Here is a 27,068-nt window from a genome sequence, read left to right on the forward strand (position 1 = left end):
TATATATATATATATATATATTTTATATATATATATATATATATATATATATATATATATATATATATGTATACTCTATATGCTCGAGTGCGTATTGCGTGTTTTCTTAATGATCTAGAGTACCTCCACGCAAAAAAAAAAAAAAAAAGCCCACAGAAATCTCTGGCACACTACCGAACTGCCAGTTCAGATGCCAATAAAGCCTGATTTACAGTTATGGTCCATTTTGGTAGACCCCCTGCCATTCTCAGATAGGAGACGTCCAAAGTTCAAGGTCGGAATGAATTAATCTCGTATTTAATCTGTCCAGAATTGGTTTTTTGAAATTCGATTGAGATCTTTTACGCTGAAATAGTTTGTGTACATTTCTTCTTTCTCTCTCTCTCTCTCTCACACACCATATATATATATATATATATATATATATATATATATATATATATATATATATATATATATATATATATATATATATATATATATATATATATATATATTTATATATATATATACATACATTATATATATAAATATGTATATATATTTACACACACACACACACACACACATATATATATATATTATATTATATTATATATATATATATATATTTATAACTTGATACCCAGCGGTAGAGCATTTTTCGAGAGGCAGCTTTTCGTTATTTAAATATTCGAATTAAATCATAAACATTTTCAGCTGGAGACTTGCCATTTTGTTTTATCGTTTTGTGTGTTTGCGCTTGGTTTTTTGACGATATACATACAAGTAGTTGTCGTATAGTTGTCGTAAAGAAATAAAGTTAATGAAAGAGAAAAGTACATGAAAATAACTGAAACCTAGGTGATTATGTTTACTATATTATGATGATCAAGATCAAAGTTTGCAGATTTTGTAGAGTAGTAGCTATCGTCCAAGTTCCAAAAGCAGGAATGAATATGTGCCATTGTGTAAAGGAGAGAGAGAGAGAGAGAGAGCGCTGAAAACTCCCTTGGTACTTGACAAGAGTCATTCTCGAATAGTTGCTATTTCGGCTCACTTATTCTCTTCTTTCTCCCAGTTTTGCAAGTTTTCAGAAAATTAGCGGTGAAACTAGTGTCTGACAGTCAGTGTCCCGTACTGGGATTCCGTATCTGAAAACGAATTCAGCCCTGTATTACACTGTCTTGGTTATGACGTCATCACCAGATGTGTGCGAGGACAGAATCACTTTTAGTGGTCATTAACCTCACCTCATCAGCGAAAGACACCGAGATCGATCACACGATGGGGGAAGCGATATAAGTTCGTTCTTTAAAACCTGTTGTTCCTCTGATGACTTTACCAGTGAGATATATACCTGATAGTAAGCTTACCGTAGCTGTTTGCAAGTTTCCTAGACCTTTTGAGAACTGGGAAGTTAACACCATCTGGGGCCATCCCTTTCTGGCATTATTAGCTGCTTCAAACATCTACACCGAAGGCTCATCAGCAGTGTGTTAAGCACTTCTACACATGCTGCCCCAGTTCACCTCTCTTTCACTCTCTCTCTCGATTTCGTTATTTTAATGCCTTTCGTCCACCTCCTCCAATACATCGCTTCTTTTTTAGCTTAATCCCTGGTCGGGGTTGCTGTTTTTAATGAATCCCCTCCAGGTGGCTTTCCCTCATCTCTCCCCCGCAGCAAAGTTTCATATACATCTGTTCTCTTCCGTCCTTATCCGTTCTGTTTCTTTGATATAATTTTCTTTGTACCCTGTCATGTGGTTTACTATTTCTCCTATCTATTCACCTTCCTGTCCATTGCTCGCTATTCCGATCTTCATTAATCTCCCTGAAATAAATCCTCCTACATTGCGTTCTTCCCCATTTCATCGTTTTTTCTCTTTTGCCTTTCTTGAATTTTTTTTTATTGTATCCTTATTTCCAAACGTATTTGAAACAAAAGTATATCAATCACATGATGATCTTAGAGCGTTTTATTTCTGTTTCACTAGAATGTTTTTCACACTCAGATGACAGTTAGACAAACAAACATGGTTCGTCAACAGATATAAGAATAAGAAAACTGTTACTTATAAATATGAAAATCATCTGATCATGTGTGGTGAAAGGAACTCCCTACTGGTGGTGAATGCTCGATTGTACGTTGGACTGTGCAGTACCTTATATAACATCACATATAATTTATAGTAACCCAAATGTTGAGTCTGTTAGGAGAGAGAGAGAGAGAGAGAGAGAGAGAGAGAGAGAGAGAGAGAGCGTGTTTTTGATCCTTCGTTAGAATTTGACATTAATGCATACCATCTTTCCATTTCCTGGAAATGGACACCATTGTATGTGTGTGACAGACTCCGGTTTAAACAGTTCTTGCTAATCATTGCTGCCAAAAGTAGGTTTAAAAACACTTGTTATTCGTAATCGGTTCGAATTACCTTTCTGCGTATTCAGTTACATGACCGGACTCTGGGTATAGAATTCTAGGATAAAACTTCCTAACGTTATGGAAAATGAAAAAAAAATAGAAAGAAAATTACGTTGTAATTCATTATCACAGATGTGCCCTGGGTAGTTTCGATTTGACATCAAAAGCCCTTATTGCATTTCTTTTATTTCTATAAACATTTTTGTGGGTTTGTGTGTGTTAAGGTGTATGTTGTGTTTTGATAATGTCGTTATTAATTCCAGTAGAATATTGAAAGCGCTTAAAGTAACATTGAAATTGATAAATTTATGCATGGACAGAAACATTTAATTTAAAAGTGATTCAGTAGCAGTAGCAATTTCCGGTCTGCAGCAGTATTTCAGTAAGAACAAGCATAGTACCAAAGAGTTCGTAATGGAACTTTGTGTGCAAGTGGGTAGTATGGAAGAGGGACAATAATGGTGCTCAAGATGCGCGTGCAACAGATCAGCAATGTTCGATGGAACCTTTATATGCAGAATCGTTGATTAGCAGTATTTACAGAAGAAATGATGTGGAAGAAGCATCAGATTTGAAGAGAATCTTAATAAATTGTATAAATGTTCGAGTAGCTCACACCTGCCTTAAATTTATCCTCCTTCCTCTTTCCTCTTCCCTGCAGGCGTACGTCCGTCGGTTCCCGAAATGCGACATGATCCCCATCATGGCGGGGACGGACATCATCAAAGAGACGACGTCGAAGGACGGCGCTATCCACCAGGTGTCCAGAAAGTGTAGACTCCACGTAGAGGCTCCTTACCTCCTGAAGAAGGTGAGTTGAACGTTCGAGGTAAACCCTTTATTTTATCATGATATGAGATAAGGTTTGACCCTCGGACCGCTGTTCCTTCTCTTGACGTATGTGGATGAACTCAATCTTTGTTATATCAGTAGATTATCGTTTAAAACGGAACTTTGTAGGCGAGCTTGTGTTGCTCAAGTTAAATTGCGTTGAATTGCGTACTTTCATTAATAATAATAATAATAATAATAATAATAATAATAATAATAATAATAATAATAATAATAATAATAACAATAATTCTCTGCTAGTGTTCATGCCTAGATCTTCCGCCCTCATTCCCACGGCTTAAAACGTAGGGGAGGTCATTATAAGACCCGGATTATGTCTGTTTGATTCTTTATGGTATATATACCATTCGTTATAGCGATCGAAATTGTATTTTCATTCATTCTGTTATCATTTACGAATTAAATCGGAACCAGTGCATTCCTTCATCAGTGATTCTATCCTCCACTCTTCTCACTTATCTCTCCCCTTTCCTAACCCAGTCGAGAGTTCATGAGGATAAATAATAATAATAATAATAATAATAATAATAATAATGTAGTTTGTTTGAGTGCATTGCCATAGTCAAATGCAGAATTCGGGTACAAATAAGATAGTGCATAATACGTTAGCAGCAAGAATAAAATGAGGAGCTCAGCTCATAACAGTGTTTCAATAATGATTAAAATATGTGCGGTATGGCATTAGTGGATTTAGCAAACGCTACTGAATATTATGCACAGTAATTCACACAACAAAGAACATGTAACATTAATGATAGCAACCGATGCAAGGAAAATTAAAAATGCCTGCTGCCGGTGACGAAAATAATAAAAATAATATCACTGCACTCTAGGCAATGATTGATAATTGGAATGGAGACTTTGTTGCATAAACGTGCACCAATAGTTGAATGTTTTCGGTCGTTTTTTTGATTGACAGTATAGGAATTATCATTCATGACTGAGTGGAGGAATAATCACGGCCAGGATAAACGTAGCATGGCTGACGTCAGAATAGGAACATTGTTGGTATGTTCTTCAGGATCTTCAAGATGCACGTTTTCGTCACTGACAGAGATGGGATTATGGTGATAGGTTAATGACGGTAACCTTGGAATGATTCAGAGAGATTGGGTTATGTTCGTAATTTATTTATTTATTTTATTATTATAGAGAGAGAGAGAGAGAGAGAGAGAGAGAGAGAGAGAGAGAGAGAGAGAGAGAGAGAGACTTTCTAATGTGCAGGTGTGACACACTGCTTTCCACTGCTAAAATTAGGAGGATCATTTTAGCAAAGTCTTGAATTCAGCAATGACGTTTCGTGAAGCTTGTATACTGTGCGTAAGATTCATTCTAAAACCAGGAACCAAGGAACGAGAGAGTGGCGGCGTATATTACCTAGGTTTGGAACACGAACAGAAGTACAGAACGGTGTAAATTGTGATATTTAATGGTATTACAAGTCGAAATTGAAGATCAGGTTCATGCGGCAAAGCAATGTATATGTACACACACACACACACACACACACACACATATATATATATATATATATATATATATATATATATATATATATATATATATATATATATATATATATATATATATATATTACTTTGCTGCTGTAGGCTGGATGTACTGTAATTATTGGGAACAGTAAACAGATTTCCCGGTTCATCAGTCATTTTTTTAATGAGACTTCGTATGCTAAGTAGCTTTATCTCGTAATTTTTTCCTTCTAGTGTTTCAGAATTTCAAAATGTGTAATGCAGCTTATATAATTTGACATTTTAAAGTAATGGTGAGATGCTGATGTATTTAAATGTACTTCACGAGAAAATTGGGTGTTTTCGTCAAGAGGAGTTAGCAAGTATAAATGAAAAATAGTTTATTTATTTTAACGAATAAAGACCAGAGTACGAAACTAGAAGCATGCGGCTGCGTTGGAGGTTGTTATTCACCTCTAATTTATGCAGACATGCGACAATAAAGCCGAAAGCAAAGGCATCCTCAACTGTCCTTTTAAATGGCGGGACAAGGTCTGCGGTTCACTAGTTTCGGGTCCGCCCTCTTTGAGTTTACCCTGTCATTAAAGATGGCAGCTAATCTGAAACATGAAATTTTTCATTCGGTCTGCGCAAGGGGTTACAGAGTTATTTAGTGTGTGTGTGTGTGTGTGTGTGTGTGTGTGTGTGTGTGTGTGTGTGTGTGTGAGAGAGAGAGAGAGAGAGAGAGAGAGAGAGAGAGAGAGAGAGAGAGAGATGGCTATGATATTTAAAAGTTTTCTTGATGAAAGTGTGACGTGTTGAAACTGAGGTGGTTTGGTCTTGTAAAGAGATTGGAGGACAATAGGTTTGTGACATTAGTCATCTGAACAAAGACGTTGTCAATTTTATCAGTTTGTGTGTGAAAGAGAGAGAGAGAGAGAGAGAGAGAGAGAGAGAGAGAGAGAGAGAGAGAGAGAGAGAGAGAGAGATGTAGTTTGGATTATTAGGTTTGGAAAGGAATATTGAAAGGAACACGATCATATTTTTTTTATTGAATCAGTGAAGTAACTTCGTGAAGCCCTTTAGGAAGAATGGCTATTGAAAAAACTCGATGGCTGCTTAGCTGTTGTTTTTGCAATCGGATTTTGTTGGAGGAGGAGGATTATGCATGGAAACAAGAACACTGATAAATGCAGGTAGCAGTGGTATGATGATAATTACTAACGATTAGAATACAGGAAGGATAAAAGCCTTGAGATAACCAAAGATAAATCAAGAAATGTTTGTGTTGGTGGGAATAAGGAAAATGAAAATATATCAGTAATTAAAAGGATAAAATGTAGTGTTACTGACAAGGCATATTTATAAAGGAAAACGTGCGATTTGTAATGTAAATGATGTGCTTTATACCAGAGAGTTTTGCACGCCAACTACTCTCGGGGATCGAATAATGTAAATTCTGCTGTCGTAGAATGGAATAGCATACCTGAAAGCAAAAACTCAAAACACCATATTAATTACACTTCCCTTGTTCTTCACATCGATCGGTGGATTATAGATAGAATGAAGTTTTACGGAATAATAATTTTAACGTAGAGAAGAAAAAACTGAAAATTATTTCAGCGCATGAACGCCGTTCTCTTACTGTCATTTTTCACGCAAGCTCGTGCGCTCACCAGAAAATTCCGACACGCGAATTGTGTAGACGTGTGCTTAGCTCCACGCGTGTAAAACTCCACCTCACCTCACTCTTACCCTCACCCTCACTCCCTCTGACTCCCCCTAACTCCCCCTCCCTCAAACACGCTCACATTTTTTAAAGCTCCTTTTCACTGTATTCTTATATATTTTAGTTGTAAGATTGTAATAAGTTATCTAACGAAAAGAATGTTGGTGTTTATATCTCTTCGACATTGTGGATGGTTTAATTGTCTTTATTTCTTAGTCGAAGAAGCGGAAGGTTTATTAAAGATACATTGGTGTATGGTTTATTTTTAATATTTACAGTATATGTACAATGAATTTTATCCATCTGAAATTTTACTTCTTGAGCTTTATATTTAAATGTTTCGTTTAATATTTTTTTCTTATGATTGTGTTCATTATCCAGCACTGTAGCGTTCTCACTTTTGAGTTGAAAATACGGTATGCTGTAATGTTTTCGTACTGTCCCCCATTTGAGAAATGCCTTTACTATTTGAAGTAAGCGCAAAGCGCGTCGTGAGTGTGCATTTGGGTGTTACAATGGAGATATTGCAGTTCGTAATTTTACACATTTTGCTTGACTGCTTTTTTGTGGAAAATCGTTCTTTGACTTCATTAATTCGGTTTACGCTAAGGCTTCCGCAACTGTTTTCTCTTCCAAATGGCTTTCCAATATAATTCTGGAATTTCATGTCTTGAATGCTTGTTATCTTTCTATGTGATTTCGTATGTTTTGTCCATATGTATTGCTTATAAGATTCAAATGTAGGTTTAGGAAATATTCCTCTCTCTCTCGTTTTTACGTAGTACCAGCTTCCCCTTACACGTGAGAGTCCCGAGTTCGATCCTAGTATAGGAGGACGAAAACTATTCATTTAACTATTAAAACTCAATGTGCCTCCGATGACGTAATTAGTGAATTATGTACGTGATTGTTAGTCGGCTGTTGTTGGTCGTAAGTGGCTTTGAACAGAGAGAGAGAGAGAGAGAGAGAGAGAGAGAGAGAAGTAATAAAAGGGAGTGGTCGATGCTACATCAAAATGCTAATTTATCATAACTACAACGCGACAACGCGAGTGCTTCACAAGAATATAACCCTCACCCCGCCTGGTTGAAACCGGTCATCGGATATTTATGAGATCAGATATTCATGAGATAAGATACCCGTAACATGATAACATTTACAATTTTCTCTCGTTATCTATCACAGCATGAAGGGATTTAATGAAATTTTACTTCATTGTATCTAGTCTCTCTCTCTCTCTCTCTCTCTCTCTCTCTCTCTCTCTCTCTCTCTCTCTCTGCCTTCCCGACCCTTTTGTGACAATTTCCCTTGCCTAACAAAATAGATTGCCCTCTGAGGTGGAAATTGATATTAAGCACATTACGTGGTTAATATCGGTGAGGGCTCCTCGGTTTTCTCTGACGTCACACCAATACTCGTGACGGCTTAATGAGCGACGTCCGTCAGTTGTGTTGATGTTTGTTGTTCCGTGATGTGAAGTAATAATGTGGTTGTTAAATGATGGAAAGTCACACCCCGCTGGTTATCTAGTTTTATTTATTTATTTTTATTATTATTTTTTTTTTGCCAGCGGTTGCGTTTTAATGCTCTCTTAGAATACGCTGACTGAACAGAACCTTGATTAACAAAATTAGTGAGAGTATCAGTATTGTTAACTGAGATGCCAATCGCAGAGGACTGAAACTTTGAATAAGTACCACAAAAGGCTACAATAATTCCATGATCGTCATCTTTAGGAACGACAATTGAATGTAGTTAAGAGCTGAAAACATTCTAGTTGGGAAATTAGACTGAAAAATGGAGGCTAGTCAGAACCGGCCTTTAAATAAATAATGGGGGAGATAAGAGAATAAGAATAAATTATGCTGAAGTGTATTCTCCCAACGGGAACAGGAATGCGGGATAAGAATTTAAGGACGCCTCAGTTACATGCTTAATTGTACATCTGTTCGTTTCACTTAAAATGTACCTGTGCTAGCCTAACACCATGTACTCATTCATTAACACTAGGATGCCCAGATCTAGCAATGTGCCTGAATGCCCAAAGGGAGTCATTTTGACTCCTATGTTTTTTATAGTTATTTCCTGAAATATTTTGCATTTTATTATTATTCCTCACGTTCTTTACAGTTTTGTATACAAACAATGTAATATTATTGCATATACTGTTCTTTTGTTATAATTAAGGATGCTTAAATTCAGTGGTGTATTTGAATTCCTAGTCAGAGTCATTTTGACCCCTATATATTTTTTAATATTTATTGAAATATCTTAATTGCATTATAATTTTTTACATTTGTTATTATCATGTATACAAACAGTGTAATTTTATTGCATAATAATTCTCATGTCATTGGTCCCAGGTAAAAAGCATAAGCTGTTGATTAGGCTGGTATAACTTTTATTTTTGTTATGATTTTGGGAATGTACTTTGTATTCCAATTTTTACAAACATGAAGAAACTAAAGAGATCTTAGAAATAAAGACAAATAGATAGTCTAGTAACCTTACAATGTGCAAGTAAATGAATTACAATTTGAGTCTGTCACAATATCACATCTTTTACACATGTGCATGACTTCTGCAGTGCAAGTACCACATAAGGATTTTTTACATTTCGTGCAACTACCAATAGTGCGATTCTTCTTACAATGAGTCTTCACTTGGCAGTACTTCTTTAGGTCTCCTCTTTGGTCATTGTTTTCCCCATTTCCTTGATTATTTCCCTTCTTATCTAATTTCTTCCTTGACTGTATATTTACTTCTGCTAATTCCTCTGACAATTGTTCAAGGAACTCTTTCCTGGTAATTTTTTCCTTTGTCACTTCCTTATAGATCGCCCATGCATTTGTTGCTGCCAGGTCCAAGGTGTTTTGAAAAGAATGTACAGGCCACCGCCTTGTGCTTGTTCTCACTGAATACTTTCGAGCCATTTGGTCCAAAATGTCAACTCCATATTTAGTATCGTTGCAACATTTGAATGTTTCTGGCGTCTTCTTTGCATTATTGGCTAGAGCAACTTCTTGATGGAGACTGATAAGAACAACAACATTTTTTTTTTTTAGCTTTTCCTTGATAAACTGTTAGGGTCATATCATCAGACTTGTAAATCTTAGTTGAGTACAACTTGTCTTTCATGGTTTTCACTGTGACAGGCACTTCTCTTCTGTTTTTATTCATAGTCCCTATTATACTGGTTCCCTTTTTCTGTAGTTGCTTGGCTAAGTTGACAGATGTAAAATAGTTATCTATTGTGACATTTCTCCCTTTGTTCAAATAGGGCTCCATTAGTTGCATGACAACATAATCAGCAACCCTCTCTCCTGTAGGACGATGCTCTTCTTTCCCTACATAAGGAAAACCATTCACAAGATATTTACTCTTCTTATCTACAGCTAACCAATACTTGTATTCATACAGGGATAATGGAATGTTCAAGTATGATGTTACTTGAATGTTGCACGTAGGAAATTTGCTTGAATCATGAGGAAAATGACTCGAAAAAATTAGGAAATCTGGAAGGAAGAAATCTTAATAATGAAACAACCATTATATTATAGTCTTGAATACGTAATGTAAAAATGATTAGAAAACGAGACTTACATTATTTACTTTAAAGGAGTCAAAATGACTCCTTTGGGCATCCATTAAAAAACTAAAAATTAATGTCTAAAGTAATCCAACCTATTCTTCTACAGTTGCATGATGTAATATACTCAAATCATTAAAAGTCATGGAAGGATTCAGTGAAATATGAGAAAGAACTATCAGGAGCACTTTGAATGGTGGCAAGGAGTCAAATGACTCCATCAGGCATTCTAGTGTTAAACATATTTGGTATAGATATGCAAATTATGACTGCTTTTTTGTGTGTTTTTGCGTTAGAGAGAGAGAGAGAGAGAGAGAGAGAGAGAGAGAGAGAGAGGAGGGCCCTAAATTGTTTTCTTATGAGCAAATAGTAAATTGGAGACCAGGTGCCATAGGAATTTCAAATGTAGTGGAGTTAGTTGGATCTGCAGATCGCTTCAGCGTATTTGTCGATGATAAAAGTTCTTCAGAGATTGCTCACTTTAAAAGTATGGCTTCCTCTCTGCCTACATATCTGTCTAAAGTTAATCCTTTTCCTGCCGTTTCGTGGAGAGAGTGTGATGATACTGAAATTTGGATGTAGAGTGTCACCCCTTGACGTTTATATGCGCAGTCACCAGCCAGATTTTCTTTTCGTGTGCGCCACTGTACCCAGAGAAATGTATTTAGAGCATAAATTAAATGAACTTTATAATGGTTCTTTATTCTTGCTTTTATGTTTTAGTGGATACACACGCACACATGTATTTTGAATAGTCGAAATACCTATTAAGATTATAACCATTACAGTCAGCCCATGATATTGGGAGAAAGATATTCAGCTCTTTTGAAATTTATCGTTAAAAAACACCTTTATAATTTACTAAGAGAAAGGTGTCGTGCTCATTGAAGTTTCAGGGAAATCAGATATTTAACGTTTTCAGTTATCTTTAGAAGACGGTAATTATAATTCCATGTGATAAAACAGGTAGTTACTAAAAAAAATTCCTTTTCTCATTTTATGGTAATAATCTTTCATTTTAATACAAAATTTACCGTTATTTAAAGCTATCGCATATTCTCACCATTGCCAAACTGACTGTGATTAATTTTTAATCAAAACGAGAGCAGTGATTTTATAACTTTTTGAAAGTGGCAGTCTTATCATCTGCAGTTATGTAAGGCTTATCATCCATCTTATACCGTTTGACCATTTGAAGGGGAGAGAGAGAGAGAGAGAGAGAGAGAGAGAGAGAGAGAGAGAGAGAGAGAGAGAGAGAGAGAGAGAGAGAGAGAGAGACTTAGCCATGCAACCAAGAAGGATGAAGGAGGCGTAGGGGTGATGTAAGGAGGATGGGGAGTGTGTTTGGATAGTGTCTTTAGGGGTTATTCCCTGACGATAGCAGAAGGAGCATTCGCTAGCTTCGTATCGTCAAAAGAAGGACAGTTATCGTACAGAAGGAGGTTGAATATAGAACGCTGCTGCTGGTGGCCGTCTTACTCTGGTGTATTTGCAGAGAGAGAGAGAGAGAGAGAGAGAGAGACGATCATGGAGAGAGAGAGAGAGAGAGAATTTTAAGCCTGAACACCTGTAAGTGCAAGATGGAGGGATAGTTGTTCCTTAAAAGTAGACGCACTCGCTCCAAGATCCTGAAATGGGGCCAAAAGCAAACAAGATGCAGGAAGGAAACCACTGTTTTGGAACTTGCAGCCTCTGAAAGAACACAGTCAAGTGTTTTTGGTCTATCGTCGTGCGTTTGCCTTATACTATATAAACATTTTCTCTCTCTGTCTCTCACAAGGGTTTCTTATTTTCCAGCAGTGTTCCTCTGTGTAACGGAAAGGGTAATATACATACATACACACGTATGTGTGTATATATATATATATATATATATATATATATATATATATATATATATATATATATATATATATATGCAAGCACACACACACACACAAATATATATATATATATATATATATATATATATATATATATATATATATATATATATATATATATATATATATAATGAGTGTGTATGTATGTATGGAGAGAGAGAGAGAGAGAGAGAGAGAGAGAGAGAGAGAGAGAGAGAGAGAGAGAGAGAGAGAGAGAGAGTCTCCTTACAAGATTAATGGTTCACGTTAATTTTTTTACTGTATCATTTATTTCATTATTATTTTTTTTTAGTGACCCCCAAGTTAACAAGGCTTAGATTCCCTCCGTCAACGAAGTTGAAAGAAATAATGATTGTGCACATGTCTTGTTTGTTGATCAACAAAACTCATGGAGCACGAATAACCATATTGAGGTGAATGTAAGTGAAAGATAAAAAGTGATGGACCCATTCACTCCTGATAATCAGCTCTTGGTGCTTACTGATGAAGAATTAAAACCAATATCTTCCACTTTGCTGTTGCTGTTAAAGCTGGCCTTATGTCAGCCGGGGCTCTAGCTCTTGGAGCAGCCTGTAAAAGTCTACGATGTTCACAGGCATCGTAGATTTTATGTAGCATTGAATGGTCTTGCTGGAGGTTTGGTCTCTAGTGCGTGCTAATGTTATTTATAATAATTATGCAGTAAGAAGTGAAATATTACGATCTATGCAGATATATATACATATACATACATATGTATATATGTATACATATATATAATATATATATATACATATATATGTGTGTGTGTGTGTGTGTGTGTGTGTGTGACATATTTAACCCGTTGTGGATTTGCATGCATTTCAATACTTTACTGAGAGACAGATGTGCTTTTGCGCTTCTCTGACAGTGAACGTGACTCAGTTTGGCAGCATTTTAGGGAACGAATTCTGCCAGAAGTGTCTGATGATATATAATTGTAATATGCCACACCTGGCATCAAAACAAGATAATGTTCCAAGTTTAGTTAACTTTATTGCTTTACCAAGTAAATTTCTCATACTTAGAGCCTTTGTACTCATTTTTATGAAAATATACGTAGAGAAATTTCTGTATTATTTATTCTTATTCATTTCAACTTTACGAGCCCCGAAGCCCATCGCATCTTCGTAACAACATCCCAGTTGTTTCATGTCTTGAAGACTAAATATGTCTCATTTCTAATAATACTCTCCCAGCATTGGGTTGGAAATTTAAAAAAAAAATGTTTTCCTTAAACTGCCTGATAAAGTTTCTAGCAAATAACAGGTTAAAGATATATACCCTTTATGAATTGTTATTTCCAGGGGAGTTTCATCGCATAGGTTATAAGCGCTACGCTAATGTTCAGTGAATGTTGGGGACTGATATTTTTTCCATTTCAGATTGCAAAGTTGTAAATGTTGCGTGCTCAGTTTGCTAATTATGCCATGTTTCTTTTCAGATCATGGGCGTAGAGTTCATCTACTTCATTCAGACCAACACCTTGGACAGAAGAAATCGCACACTTACAATTGAAGCCTACAATGAAAGCTTCTCCTCTAGAGTCGTTATTAACGAAAATTGTAAATATTCGGTAAGTATATATCTTACTTTGTTTAATGTCGGTCGATTCATTGTCAATAAGTAAGCCTTGCGGCTGAATAACTGTGTTGGCTACTTAGAAAAACTAGTAATATTTGTTATTTTCTCAATTTTGTGTAGGTAAATTTATTCCATGGGACTTCAATTCTGTGAATTCCACTAATTTTCTCATTGACTCAGGTTCGCTATTAGTAATTTGATAAACAACCATCTATGGAATATTTCGTGGGTCAAACATTCTTGTAAATCTTCATGAAATTTTGCCAAGTGGGTACTTCTAGCTTCTAGATTATTGTATTTTTTTTTTATTGTCATATTCACATTAATATTACACTATTTCAGCGAGGCTGTTTGTCATCACTATGGTTTCACTGATTTACCCAGCCATTACTGTTCTTACATGTAATACTTTGGACATCTTTGAATATACTGAGCCCGTTTTCGTTTCTGTTAGGTCCATCCAGAGAACAGTGACTGGACCTGTTTTGAACAGACAGCAGCGCTTGATATCAGGAGCTTTTTTGGGTTCGAAAGCACTGTCGAGAAGATCGCCATGAAGCAATACTCGCAAAACATATCAAAAGTAAGATTTAAAATGAAATTTGCGCTTGCAGGTGTTTGTTTTGTATGGTATTTGGATAACATAAGGTGATTTAATGCAATCACTCTTAATTTGATTGTGCAGGGATTTTTCTGTAAATCCTTACTGCCATAACATTTCCGACTTTTGAAGACTCATTTTTCTCCTCTTTCAGTAGGTTGCGTAGTTGCAGTCGGAATTTCAAGTTTTATTCCCTCTCAGTAAGACTATCAATTTTTCATAAGGTGACAAGAGTTTTAGTGTCTATTTACAGTAATAATTTCAGTGTTATCTACCCATTCATTGAAGGTTTTGCTTTTGCTATGGATAATTTAGGCAAATTATCTAATGTACTTGTTGGTAATCAAAGAGGAAATATTGCGCTGATAATGAGGAGAAATAATCTTGAGAGAAAAATTCGTAAAACGTAATAGAAGAGCTACATTGTCCAAATCTTTGCAGGGCAAAGAAATCATTGAATATTTCATAGAGGAACTTCGAAAAGAAGGCATTACTTCAGTTCCAAGATGGCAGGAGCCCACCCCAAAAGCCATACCAGAGGTGTGTGTTACCAAAGAAAGCAAGAAACTCGAGAATGAGGCTGAAAGCAGCTCTGAAGAGACTGAGATCAGGGACCGAACCAGCAGTACTCCATCCACCGGGTCGACAGAGCTTCAACTTGGAGCTTCAGCCACCCACCTTCCTAATATAGACAAACTCAACCTTAGTGATGGTGAGTGCTCTGTCCATAACTAGCTACAGTTTTTTTTATATAATAGCTATTAGAAGATACTAGTGCCTTATCCTTATATGAGATCTCTTGGGAAAAAGCTATATATAATCATCAAGCTGATTTATCTTTTTCATTTTTTCTTGTGTAATTCTGTATTTCTACTCCAATAGAAAATCATTCTTATCACTATTTTATGCATGCATTCCATTTTAAAACAACTCACAGTTTACATTTTTTCAAGAAGGAGTATGTATGTCGTATTTCGTAGTCTACTGGGAATATTTTTTAGAATGTATTGCAATAGAATTTACATATAAACATTTAATACAGTATGTAAATATTTTATCTTGTGAATCCATTGATGAATGAGAAGTTTGTCCCAGTGCACTTACTTCTTCTATAATTTCTTACTTCTGTAAGAGCATTCAGCAATTCTCATTAGTTAGATAGCAAACATATTCTTGCTTAGTTTTTATGTATTACCAGATCAGATTTTAGATACATAAGCAGGTCTTTGTGACTTATCAATTTTCAGATGACGCTTTCATGTCCAATGCTGAGTACGTTCAGTGGTGTCTGGGTAACCGGTCCCCAGAAGTTATGGATAATAAGCTGACAGATCTGGGTATAATCCTTTTTTTTTTTTTTGTCCTATCACTGAGAACCAGCTTGTTTATTTAGAATGAAGTATTTTGATTCCTGATTTCACCAGTGTTGATTTTGCCCATCTGCTTTCCTAGCTCCCCTTCTCAAAAGTATCTGCAAGGTAGTAAGGTCATCTTGGCTCATACAAACTTGTAGAAGACAAATTCAAATGCAAGTGCCCTCAATTGTGCATCAGTATGAAATAAGGTTGAATACTGTGTTGAAGAATCATTTTGGGGTGTTCAAAACCTTTATTTGTCAAATTTTAATTTACATACTTGTTAATAAATTTAGGGATTTTCTTTGTTCTCTCTGTTACAATATTCAGCATTTTATAACCTTCCCATGTACTACCTTATTTATATTTATATTTTAATACCAGTGTTGTTATACTCTTTGTAGCAGTTGCAATTTGTGGGTATGTTTAGTAGCCCAGTTGCACTGGACTTGTAAAAGTCCCATAGTGCTGGGAATAGCAGTATACTCATAACTGAATATGAAATTAGAATGAAAAAAATCTTTTGTGAATCACTAGTATTGCTATTTACTGTTAAATTGTGTCATTGCACAGGTTTACTTTTTGAGAAACTCTTGTTGTAGTCTGACCTCTGCTTTATGCATCTAATAAATTCATGTACTATAATCTATTTTCGTACTTGAATTTATTTTTTTTTTTTCTTCATTAAAACAGTAGAGCGCTTTCAAATTTGATAATAAAATGTTTTTGGCAGAGGGTTGGCAGGCTTGAAACAGGAATCAAGTTCATATGTTCCAAGTTGACTTTGATTATGTTGAAACCAGCACCTACCAATAGTGTAGATTTAGAACAATTCACTATATCATGTAACCTTCCAGGTGACACTCTGAGAGGTTTCACAGTGTTATGCGGTAACATTCTGTATGCTGTATTTCCAGAATGATTACAGTGTCTGCCAGAAGCATGAAACCTTTTAAACAAATGCTGATTAAGTTTTATTCACAAGACATCAAATATTCTTTGATTTGTTGCATTACACTATTTCTAACATTCATATGTTTTACTTCTCAGTCTCACAAGAATTACAAAAATTAATAGTGTATCTGTATACATGTATGTTTGTGTGTGTGTTTGTGTATTGGAGTACATAACTGTTAAAGTATTTTGGGTACAACTGGATTAAATACATACTGGTAATAGTGGTAATAAGATAAGAGGAATATCAAAGTGGTTTGCAAGTCAGTTGTACAGTACTATGTTTAGGAAAATTATTTTTAAGTATAGCATACCTCTGATTTTATTTCATAGCTGGAGTTTTTTTTATCTAGAGTTGTATGGTAATGTGGTGAAAACACCCCATTTTCTTGAAGATCTTAAAGTTCTTATGTGAAAATAGTCATAAACCCTTAAATTAGAGTGTAGTTCAGTATAAATAACAGCAGAGTTTCCAGCATAGGGTTTGGTTCTGAATCTTTAAACAGACATAGGATTCACTTTAAAAGTGAATGCTGTACTCTATATGACACCCACATACTGTATTTCCATTTGTTTCGTTGCAACCCCATTAATCATATGCCCATGTTTGTGCCTGGAATGTTTCCATGGTCACCAGTGAGACAGAAGGTAGTTCCACAAAGCATCCTAATGTTTTGTGAGCTTGCAGTTCTATTAACAGCTTTACTTGCTTTTTGCCAGGTGTTTATACTACAGAGGCTTGCAGTACCTATTACTAATTTATTTTCTATTTTTCATATTATTTATTTCAGCCCTTCACTTCAGTACAATAAGTGATAATAGTGTCTTTTTGAATCACTGGCTTTGTACGGTGTTGTTAACAATGAGTCATTAAGCTTTTGCAATCTTTAATTCATTCCATCTTGTTTTTTTATGCATAAATTTTCCCCTTTTCCTCATATTTTATTTTATTGGTGAATTTTTTGAAAATCAATACCTGGAATGAGTCTTTGTTTGCACGAACAGTTTTGTTCCCATCCATATTTACTGGACTACAGTAAAGAGTAAGTGTACTATGCTTCACTTTGTTTTGGGGGGTTGTAAACTTTCTGCCCTTACATTAACAATCTATACTTCATTATCTCTGGGTAGAATTATTTGTACTTTGCATTAATTATTTGTTTTGTATTACTGAAATTAGTGTGTCAGTTATACATGTTGCTGCCCTTAATTAGTTCTAGTTTTTAAATATTAAATGCTTCTTATGAAATTATATTTTTCAACTCCATAACTGGTTACTTTTTCAGTTTTGTGGTGATTTTTCCATGTTTTTAGTATGTTTTGTGTACTAGCAACTTTTTTTTGCACTTTTATATCTCCTTTGCTTGATTGTGTTTTTTGGTTTGTGTGAATTTGCAGAGCTTTTTGCTGTGCCCCAGCATACCTATTAAGGCCCTCCAGGTAAGGCTGGTCATGCATTTATGTTGTCTTTAACAGAGAACCCTCACCTTGCAACAGTTGTTACAGCCAGGTATGTTTACTGCTCTTCACCTGCGAGACATTCTGTGAGTCGTTGCCCAATTAGTGGTTCTTCTATGCACAATGCACACAGGAAGATGATCAAGGTGAGCCCTGGCTTACATGGCTGCTTCATCCATTTTGTAGTCATTGGTCTGTAAGTCGGCAACAGAATTATCTCCAATTTTTGTTAATAGAGTGCCAGTGTTCATGGTCAGCCTGCTCATCAACCACTTTGCCTGCACATCCACCTGTGCATGCTGCCTGAGTCACTCTCGCTGACCAGCCCACTCTACAAGTAGTGTATTCAGTATATGTGACCATACGGATAAGAACTTGTATTTGGCTCAGCTGAAGGAGGCTGTATTTTCATATGACTGACCTTATTCAGATGCATCTGAGGCAGATGATAGATGGGACTCCTGTAGCCATTTCATTTTCTGCAGTAAGTGCTCTTCTGCCAATGACCATTACACCAGCAGTTCAAGCTGCACTGATGTGGGGTGTTGTATTGACCATAACTGTCTCAAGATTGTGACACCAGCATCTGCAGCTTTGCCATTACTGTAGCTTGAAGACATTCTGTTCATTGCCCATTGTCACTGACAGTTACCCTCTCTTGACTTTTCGTTGTTCACACCCTTAAGCAAGGAGTTCACCAATCTTGGTGCCTCCAGACACTGAGATCACTACCGTCATTGCTTGAAGACAGCTACATCCCCCCTTGGCCATAACCTTGACTGTCACCACTTCCTCAGCAAGGAGTAAATGAGATCATAGGAACAGAAATCATGATTAGAGTTAACCATGCCAGTTCCTCCACGAGTAGAAGGCCTCTACTATTCACATATCTTCAGGTTCTCATGATAGGGACAGCAACAAGAAGAGCCTGCTGCCTTCTTCAGTCGGTGAGATAAGTTGCAAAAAGCTTAGTAGTAGCAGTCATTCTTGGAATTCTACAAGGGATAGTGACATTTTGGTGGATTTAATTTTGCTGCACTTTGGGCCATTTTTGAAGCAGAACCTGTCATCCAGCTCTCTTCTGTAGAGATGGTCTTGATGTTGACTTAATCTATAATGTAGAGGAGGAGGAGACAGCCTTATCACTAGAGATTAGTTTGGCTCTTGCAACCCCAGAGAAGGACTAGCCAACCCTCTACACTGAGGACTCTGGCTACTGGCTACTACACTTAAATGCAGACATGCTGAAGGCACCCTCAACTTCAAGAGGGTGCAATATAGTTGTTGAGCATAATGACAAAGAGGGTACTCAACCCTACGCAGCAAAGTTTCCTTTCCAGAAGTCCTCAACTGTGAGATTTTTCAGTATGACCCACCGTCTTTCTGTCCATGCCCAGTCAGTTCCTTTCTGATTGACACGGACTACAGAGTGGTTTCATTGGAGTTCTTTGTCATGTCCAACTGCCAGGAATAGATGTTGGGAGCCATTAGCTTACTGCTCACAGAGGAGGAAAAGTCATCAGGTGAGGTTGCCAAAGATATGAGTATGGTTCTTTGCATATCCTGCATATTCATATCGTCTTATACTTGTTAGCAAATGACCTTATGAGGAACAGGGATATTGCAGCTAAGGGTCTATTAACCTCTTGTTTCCCTTACAGTGCTACCCCGCTTTTCCGTGCTTCACTTTTTGGTACTTCATTTTGTCTCAGATTTTTGTGGAACACAGTACTCACTTTTCATTAGGGGAACTTTCACTAAGTCTTGGATTTTGTAGATAACATTACTGCAGTGTAAATACACTGTAAATTATTTTTATCATAAAAATCTGTATTTAGTCATGAATACGATATGAAAAAATACAGTAATTAGTGAATAAATAGTGTTGCTATATGAAAAAAAGGGAATTAGTGATAATTTTAATTGTTGTTACCAATATATAAACAAAACAGGACAACTTCAATACTATGAGAGAAAATGGCTATGCTTATGTATACAGGGGTAACTTGATTAGTTGTCAAACGTTCTGTAAGACAGATTTATTTAATTTGTATTAAAGATTTATTTAATTTGTATTAAACATTTACAGATACTTTGCTGTGCTTATACTAATATTAATATTTTAAAATTAGCAAATCATTGTTATAAGCATTTTAGGGGACATATACAGTATACATAAGAGTAACAGTTGTAAAGTACTAATCTAAGATGACGTAAAGTGTTTTGGGGTGACGATCTGTGGTGTATGTTTGTTTGAATTGATATTAAATTGTTTTAGTATGATAACTTAAGGTTTTTTTTTTTAACTACTAAATTAGGCAGTGAACTTTTAAAATAGACAGTTATAAGCATTTTAGTTTAAGGGGTACAGGGTATTTGGCAGTTATAAGCATTTTTAGAAAGGATTTTGCATTTCCGCAGATTTTGCATTTCCATGGTGGGTTCTGGAACCTATCCCCGTGAACAAGTGGTGGAGCACTGTATACAGTATATGCAGACTCTTTGAGCCTCTGATCTTGACCCATTTCTTTCCCAAAGAAGCATTGTTAGGGAGTTCACAGGGAAGATGACTTTGAGAGCTACTTGGGCATGAAGTTTTTACAACAGCATCATGAAGTCTTCATGGCAACAGGCAACACCTAGTAGGCGACCCAACAACCAGTACAGTCTCATATTCCACAATTGAGACAACTGTTTGGAAAGGCCACACTCACTAGATTGGTTGTCTGTGGGTATGCCATTTGTTCCTAACTTCATAACAAAGACCCAAACACTCATAGCCAGGATTGTTCTACAGCACCCTTTGCCATTCTTTCCATGTCTTCCATCACCAATAATAAAGAGGAACTTACGCTATCAGGCTTTACCTGCAGAAGGCTAGACTTAATTATTATTATTCAGATGGACCCTATTCATATGGAACAAGCCCACATCGGTCATTGACTTGAAATTCAAACTTCCAAAGAATATGGGGCTCATTAGAAATGGTTGATGCCTCCAGGCAGTATTTCTCCCTATGCCAAAGGAAGAAATAATTCATGAGGGACATGTCACCTATTCACTAAGGTGCATAATTTTGGGAACCTACAGTAATGTGATGAATGGGTAAGTATAACTGGTAAAAAGTATGACTCCAGAAAGTTGGATTGCTCTCTACGTCTGTGGCTTTTTGTTCAGTATCTGACAATGCCAGTCTACTTGTACTACTCATTGAGAGACATTTCTCTTAAGTGGTTGTACTTGTATCATTGGGACTGATAGACATGGTAGATACTCATCATCATTTTCATCATTACTTATTGTCTTCACCTCTCATTCATGGTGCTGTTAAGATGCATAGACTTCTGGGTTATTGGCTAAGACTTTTCATGCTGATGGTAAATGGTTACTTTTCTGTTCCCACTTACATAAAGGTTCCCAAGTCCAGGAGTTAAAGGAATATGATAAAAACTGCTTTCTTTGCAGCAAGCAATTTATTTTTACAGTGCCTGTGTTTTTTAATGTGGAAAAATAGTGAAAAAACCTACAACCTGTAAAGCAGGTACCTTGCTTTACATGCTGTAAGTTTCACCATACTTCTTATAAGTTTGTAAGATACAGAGGCTTTTTCTGATTCCTTAATGTCCCTAATACTCTACTGGATTCCAGAGGCACTACCTCCCACCTTAACAGTTTTTCAGGCACATACTGTGTATGATTAGTGGGCCTGTTATGAAACGCTATGTTTTAACACCAAATAAACCCATTAATTATATAATGGGTGCCCTTCTTTTATTCTCTTAAATCTTGCTGCCATACATACAGTTTACATGAAAAAGAACTTATTGGTTGAGATATATTCGAGGACTAAGAGGGCATGTGCTAAGTGAGGCTACCTTCTTTTGTTTTACAGAGAAAAGACTGGTGAACTTGGGAACAGTTGGGTTATAAATATATTCATATATACAGTATTATTGATGGTTCTATAAAGTTGTTTTACATTATGAAAACATAATATGAGTATGAAGTAGTCTGAAATTAAATTGACAAAATCTTGTTGACCAGGCATCATTGCCTATTTTCCCATTTAATTAGGGCATGTCTTTTCTCTTCTTTCTTTGAATGAAAGTTTTGGGAAGAGTATGACTGACTTGAGTATGTTTATAACAGTGACAGACTTGCTTATCTCATATGCAAATTACATTATTGGACATCCATACTGAGATTTTGTATTACAAGTTCATACAGTACAATGCATTCACTGTAATTTTCTTTTATAGTGTTGAACTGTTATATATGTGTACAGCATATATAGGAATGACTGCATTAAGCTTAACTATAAGTAAAACTCAGTAATGAATATATATACAGTAAATTCATATACAGTTTAGGGATTAGATTTTTTTAACTTATTAAACATAAATGAGAATAGGGGGTGGAATTAAGTGTAGTACTACAGAATGAATGACAGATGAATGGCAGTATTTTAAAAAATTTTGTGCCAGTGGGCAAGATACTACCGAACTGAATGAAAGCTTTTGAGATTACATGAGTGGAAAAAAGATAATCAGAGGAAATTCTATTCCAGAGATAATGTTGTAATTACTTCTTAGTATTGCTTTGGGAGCTTTTGTGCCATGTATATTTCATCTTCAGTATTGCCATGCAAAGTATTGAAAATTATTTGTATTAGAAAACTTATAAATTTACCTTTTATCTACATCTTCCATAAACCATATAGAAACCTGTAAAAATAGTATTTTGTACAGTACTAGAGAACAGCTTTGATGCACAGCCTTGTTTTCTCAACAGACAATAACAAGTTGGATGCAGACTACATCAAACGTTGTCTTGGGGATCTCACCCCCTTGCAAGAATCACGGCTGATTCAGTTGAAGAAGTGGGTTGCTGAGTTACAAAAGGGAAAAGTGAGTAATTGGAAGTGTCATTGATAACTATTTTTGTGCTTAGTAAGAGAAGCAATTGAATACCATTTTTTTTATAAGAGAACAATAAACAGGGGATTCCATCTTACAGAGAAATTGTGAAGTCCAGGAGTTGAAGGAAAATTATAAAAACTGCTTTTTATTAAACCTTATCTTTGCAGCAAGCATTGCTATTTTACAGTGTCAGTATTGTCTTAATGTAGAAAAATAGTGAAAAAGTAATAGAAATGTGACAGTATACTTGGTACACTCTATGTTAGTGCTGTTTAATATTAAAGTTTATTTAGCACTAAGTTTCATGTTCAGCAGTGCTTGGATGATTAACATTTGTTGGCATATAATGACTTCGTTTCATTTAATTACATAAATTTATTAAGGAAGTTAATGACAGCACTGAAAATTTAACTTAACTGGCATAGTACTACCATTTGCTATGTTTCAGGTTCCAAGTGACACTTGTCTCCTACGATTCTTACGTGCGCGAGACTTCAACATCGAAAAGGCCCGTGAGATGTTAAGTCATTCACTCATTTGGCGAAAGAAAAATCAAATTGATAAGTTGATGGCTGAATATGAAGAACCTCAAGTAGTAAAGGATTACTTCCCTGGAGGTTGGCATCATCAAGACAAAGGTAAGAAAAATACAGTACATAGTAAGAATATACAATACTATTTTCATACAGTAGTGAAAGCTCTTTATTTTATTTGTTCGTTACTGTATCATACACAAAGACTGGTGGTTAACTAAGAGGTACTACAGTCATCTTGAAGGAAGAAGTATTTATATCCTCTAAAATGAGTACCACACCAAGAATTGTACTCTACTCAGTAGAAAAAAGGTGTACCTGTGAAGACTGATAGATAATGCTGGAAACACCAATTTTAGTAATAAAAATGTGCCTGTACCTGCACATCACATGACCACCACTCTTATCAGTGTGGCTTCATTATTATTGATGACTCCAACATTTCAGTAATGTAGTAGAAGGTCTGTAGTACACTAGAAAGTAGAAATAGTCACACAGATAATTAAAAGTGATTGACAGACTATTGATAAATGCAAGTACAGTATTGTATCCCATCAGCATGTAAATAGAGCAAAAATCTATGATGCAGAGGCTTGGGTACTTAGAAAGAAAATGTAGAGAAATTGACAAGGTGTACTACAAGATGTTAAGATTCAGGGCTTCATGATCATATTTCAACTAAAAATGTTGCTGAGAGATGTGTCTGGTGGCTAAAAATGGAGACTGTAAAGAGTATGCTGGTTTTAGATTGAAAAAGGATAGAGGAGCAATTAGACAGAAAAGTTGGTATGGAGGTAGCAGGACCAAGACAGTTTAAAACTCAAAAAAATAATTGCTACATGGTCACACAACATAGCTACTTTTGTATTTTGTAAGTGTTGGCATATCATCCTCACTCTCCTTATTAGGTCTTTTCTTACCATCTTTGGCAAACACATCCCAGCTTGTTAGATCCCAGGGGACATGACAGACCCTTTAAAAGTTTGGAGTTTCTATAGCTAGTTTTCTGCATTAAGTCAGTTAAAATGGTTAGTAACCATGATGGTGCTTCTCACCTAAGCAACAATATAAGTAAAATAATTGGTTTGTCATTGTATAAACAAGTAAAAGATGTTTAGTACAATATTTTTTTTTTATTTTATAAACCTCATATTTTTCTATTTCACTGAGATTGCTCTCCTTCCATCCCCACTGTTCAGATCTGTTATGTAGCTTCTGCACTTATGCTAAGAGAGACAGATGACATGGTGGTATGAGTAGTCTCATATCAGTTGGATGCTTACTCAGGAGAATAATATAGCATTTTATGAAACATGAAAAAGTTACATGAAAGTTTCCTTATTCAGACTGCCATGCTAATACATTCAGAATCTAGAGCATTTAATGCACAAACATATACTATATATGGATATTGCATAAGAGCTATTTTTCTTCATACCAGTAAGGTAAAAGTTCCTGGAATGAGAGTAGACTATAGATTCAAATGATTGGTTATACTGTACATTATAACTGTATTTAAGAATGCTTGGATTTTTATTTAAAACTGGCCATGTGAGGGCAATGTGAGTACAGTGTCAAGTAAATATTCTTGTTTATTTTAAAAACAAATAAACTTGACTTTCAGAGGGTAGACCTTTATACCTTCTGCGACTTGGACAAATGGATGTCAAAGGTCTTGTCAAATCTATTGGAGAAGAAGGTCTCCTGAAGCATGTAAGTACAGTATTACTTCTTACAGTGATGTGAAAGCATACTGTATAGTAATTACTTTTCATTTTAGTTATTAAAGTCATGAAATAGTTCTGACTTTTTCTTGATCCTTAATTTTTGTGAACTGTATTACTGCACTATTACACCAATCAATACTTTTTTGTGATATATTTTGCAATGGGCTTTGCATTGAAACCTTATACCAGTATTATATAAGATTATGACTTTAGGTGCCATGAGATAATGTTCCAAGGCTATTGTATCGCTGTTGATGTTTAAATCTAAGGCCTTGGACAATAAATAAACATTACCTGTAACTCAATTTTTTATGTATTTTTAATTTTGTTTTACATTCAGACGTTACATATATGCGAGGAGGGTCTTCGTCTTACTGAAGAAGCTACCAGTAGTCAGGGAAGGCCTATAACTACTTGGACATTATTAGTTGATCTCGAAGGACTCAATATGCGTCATTTATGGAGGCCTGGCATTAGAACCTTACTAAAAATTATCGAGGTATTTTATGTTATCACTTACTATAAAATATGGTGTAATTAAGGTAACCCTAGAATTGATGCAAGCTTTTTAAATATACAATAGGAAAATTACAGATTCAATGTGGCTTTTGACCAAACTAATTGTTCTGTGTTGTCATAAATTAATTCACATGAAAGAACTGTTATTGCTGTTCATTATACTGCAGTGGGATCACATTTCTGCAGAAAAAATGTAAAGATTACACATCAGAAGTTTTGAAGTATTAAGGAATGTATTCATTAAAGATGCAATTTAAACTGTTCATTCACTAGACTATGCTTGTAAGGGCTGCATTGAAATGGATACAGTGCATGTTAATAAATATTTAGAATCACTTACAGTGTAACAATAGAAACTTTGCCAAAGAAATCTTATTTGCGTATGTTGTTCTTGGACAGATTGTAGAGGCAAACTATCCCGAGACAATGAGTTGCGTCTTGATAATTCGAGCACCTAGAGTCTTCCCTATTCTTTGGACTCTTGTTTCTACTTTTATCGATGATAATACAAGGTAAGGATATTTGTGAGCATAATGGTGTAATGTTTTTGCCTGGTGTTATAAGTCAGTTGTTTTTATGTACTGTACTTTTGTCTTTTGATTAGGAAGTAGGTAACAGTTAAGTTTTAATTGTTTTTTTTTTATATTATTGTTTATGTATCGCTTTTCGTAGAGGTATGATGCTACTGAAATGTGATGTCTTTAATAGTCTTGCAGTTCAACAGAAAAAAAATATTTTTGGATATTTTTCAGATCTAAGTTTTTGTTTTATGGAGGAAATGATTATCAAGGGACTGGTGGTCTGATTGACTTTATGCCTAAGGAGAACATTCCAGATTTTCTAGGAGGAGAATGTAAGGTAAGACTATTGTGTTTCAACCTCAGTTTTACTGTAGTGTTGTATTACTATAGTAGCATATGTAAAAAGTTCGTAAAATAAATGTTTTGCATTATTGTTTCAATTCATGTGAAGGTTATTATAAATCTTTGGAAGAATTTAGAAGTGTTTTTACTGTAGTTGTAGTAGTGTACTTTGGTAATATTCAGGGAAGTCTTATGACGCCAAAGCAGTGCATGGTATATAGCAATTATGGTTTAATATGTGGATAACAGCTGCAATTAAATGTTAATTTCATCTTGCACTGTACAGTATGTTGATCTTAGGTTTGAAACAGTAATTCTAATTTGTTTTCTCTGTCATGTGTAGATGTTGTCCTCCTCTTTATTACTTCTTTTTCTTTCTCTTTATTGTGGTTGGCGTTTTGGGCAAACAGCGAGGTACTCTTTCTCGCTTTGGCCCAGTACCAGAGTCCATGTACACAGTCATGCACCCAGACGAACTGGAGCTTAGAGTAAGAAACCTATTAAGAATCTTGGACTCTTTATCTCACACCTCCTGAATGCTAGATCCATTCTTTTACTCACCTCACATGATTTCCTCCTTTGAGACAAGAAGGACTTAATTCATAATTGGG

At 35.5% G+C, this 27,068-nt stretch overlaps 1 protein-coding gene across 8 annotated transcripts in view; it reads left to right on the forward strand.

Moving 5' to 3' along the window:
• retm (real-time) overlaps positions 1–27,068 on the forward strand; it is a 262,293-nt gene that overhangs the window by 172,403 nt on the left and 62,822 nt on the right. For 3 of the 8 annotated variants that reach the window (XM_067088028.1, XM_067088029.1, XM_067088032.1), the window contains exons 2-13: positions 3,066–3,215; positions 13,389–13,520; positions 13,983–14,111; positions 14,571–14,841; positions 15,377–15,466; positions 22,688–22,803; positions 23,264–23,453; positions 24,973–25,061; positions 25,416–25,574; positions 25,994–26,106; positions 26,347–26,452; positions 26,868–26,945. In XM_067088028.1, coding sequence (XP_066944129.1) covers positions 3,066–3,215; positions 13,389–13,520; positions 13,983–14,111; positions 14,571–14,841; positions 15,377–15,466; positions 22,688–22,803; positions 23,264–23,453; positions 24,973–25,061; positions 25,416–25,574; positions 25,994–26,106; positions 26,347–26,452; positions 26,868–26,945 — 1,623 coding nt within the window. The remainder of the gene's footprint in view (positions 1–3,065; positions 3,216–13,388; positions 13,521–13,982; positions 14,112–14,570; positions 14,842–15,376; positions 15,467–22,687; positions 22,804–23,263; positions 23,454–24,972; positions 25,062–25,415; positions 25,575–25,993; positions 26,107–26,346; positions 26,453–26,867; positions 26,946–27,068) is intronic. The other 5 variants (XM_067088031.1, XM_067088034.1, XM_067088033.1 and 2 more) reach the window with 3 other exon arrangements.

Source organism: Macrobrachium rosenbergii, chromosome 44, assembly GCF_040412425.1.
Source record: "Macrobrachium rosenbergii isolate ZJJX-2024 chromosome 44, ASM4041242v1, whole genome shotgun sequence".
NCBI lineage: Eukaryota > Metazoa > Arthropoda > Malacostraca > Decapoda > Palaemonidae > Macrobrachium > Macrobrachium rosenbergii.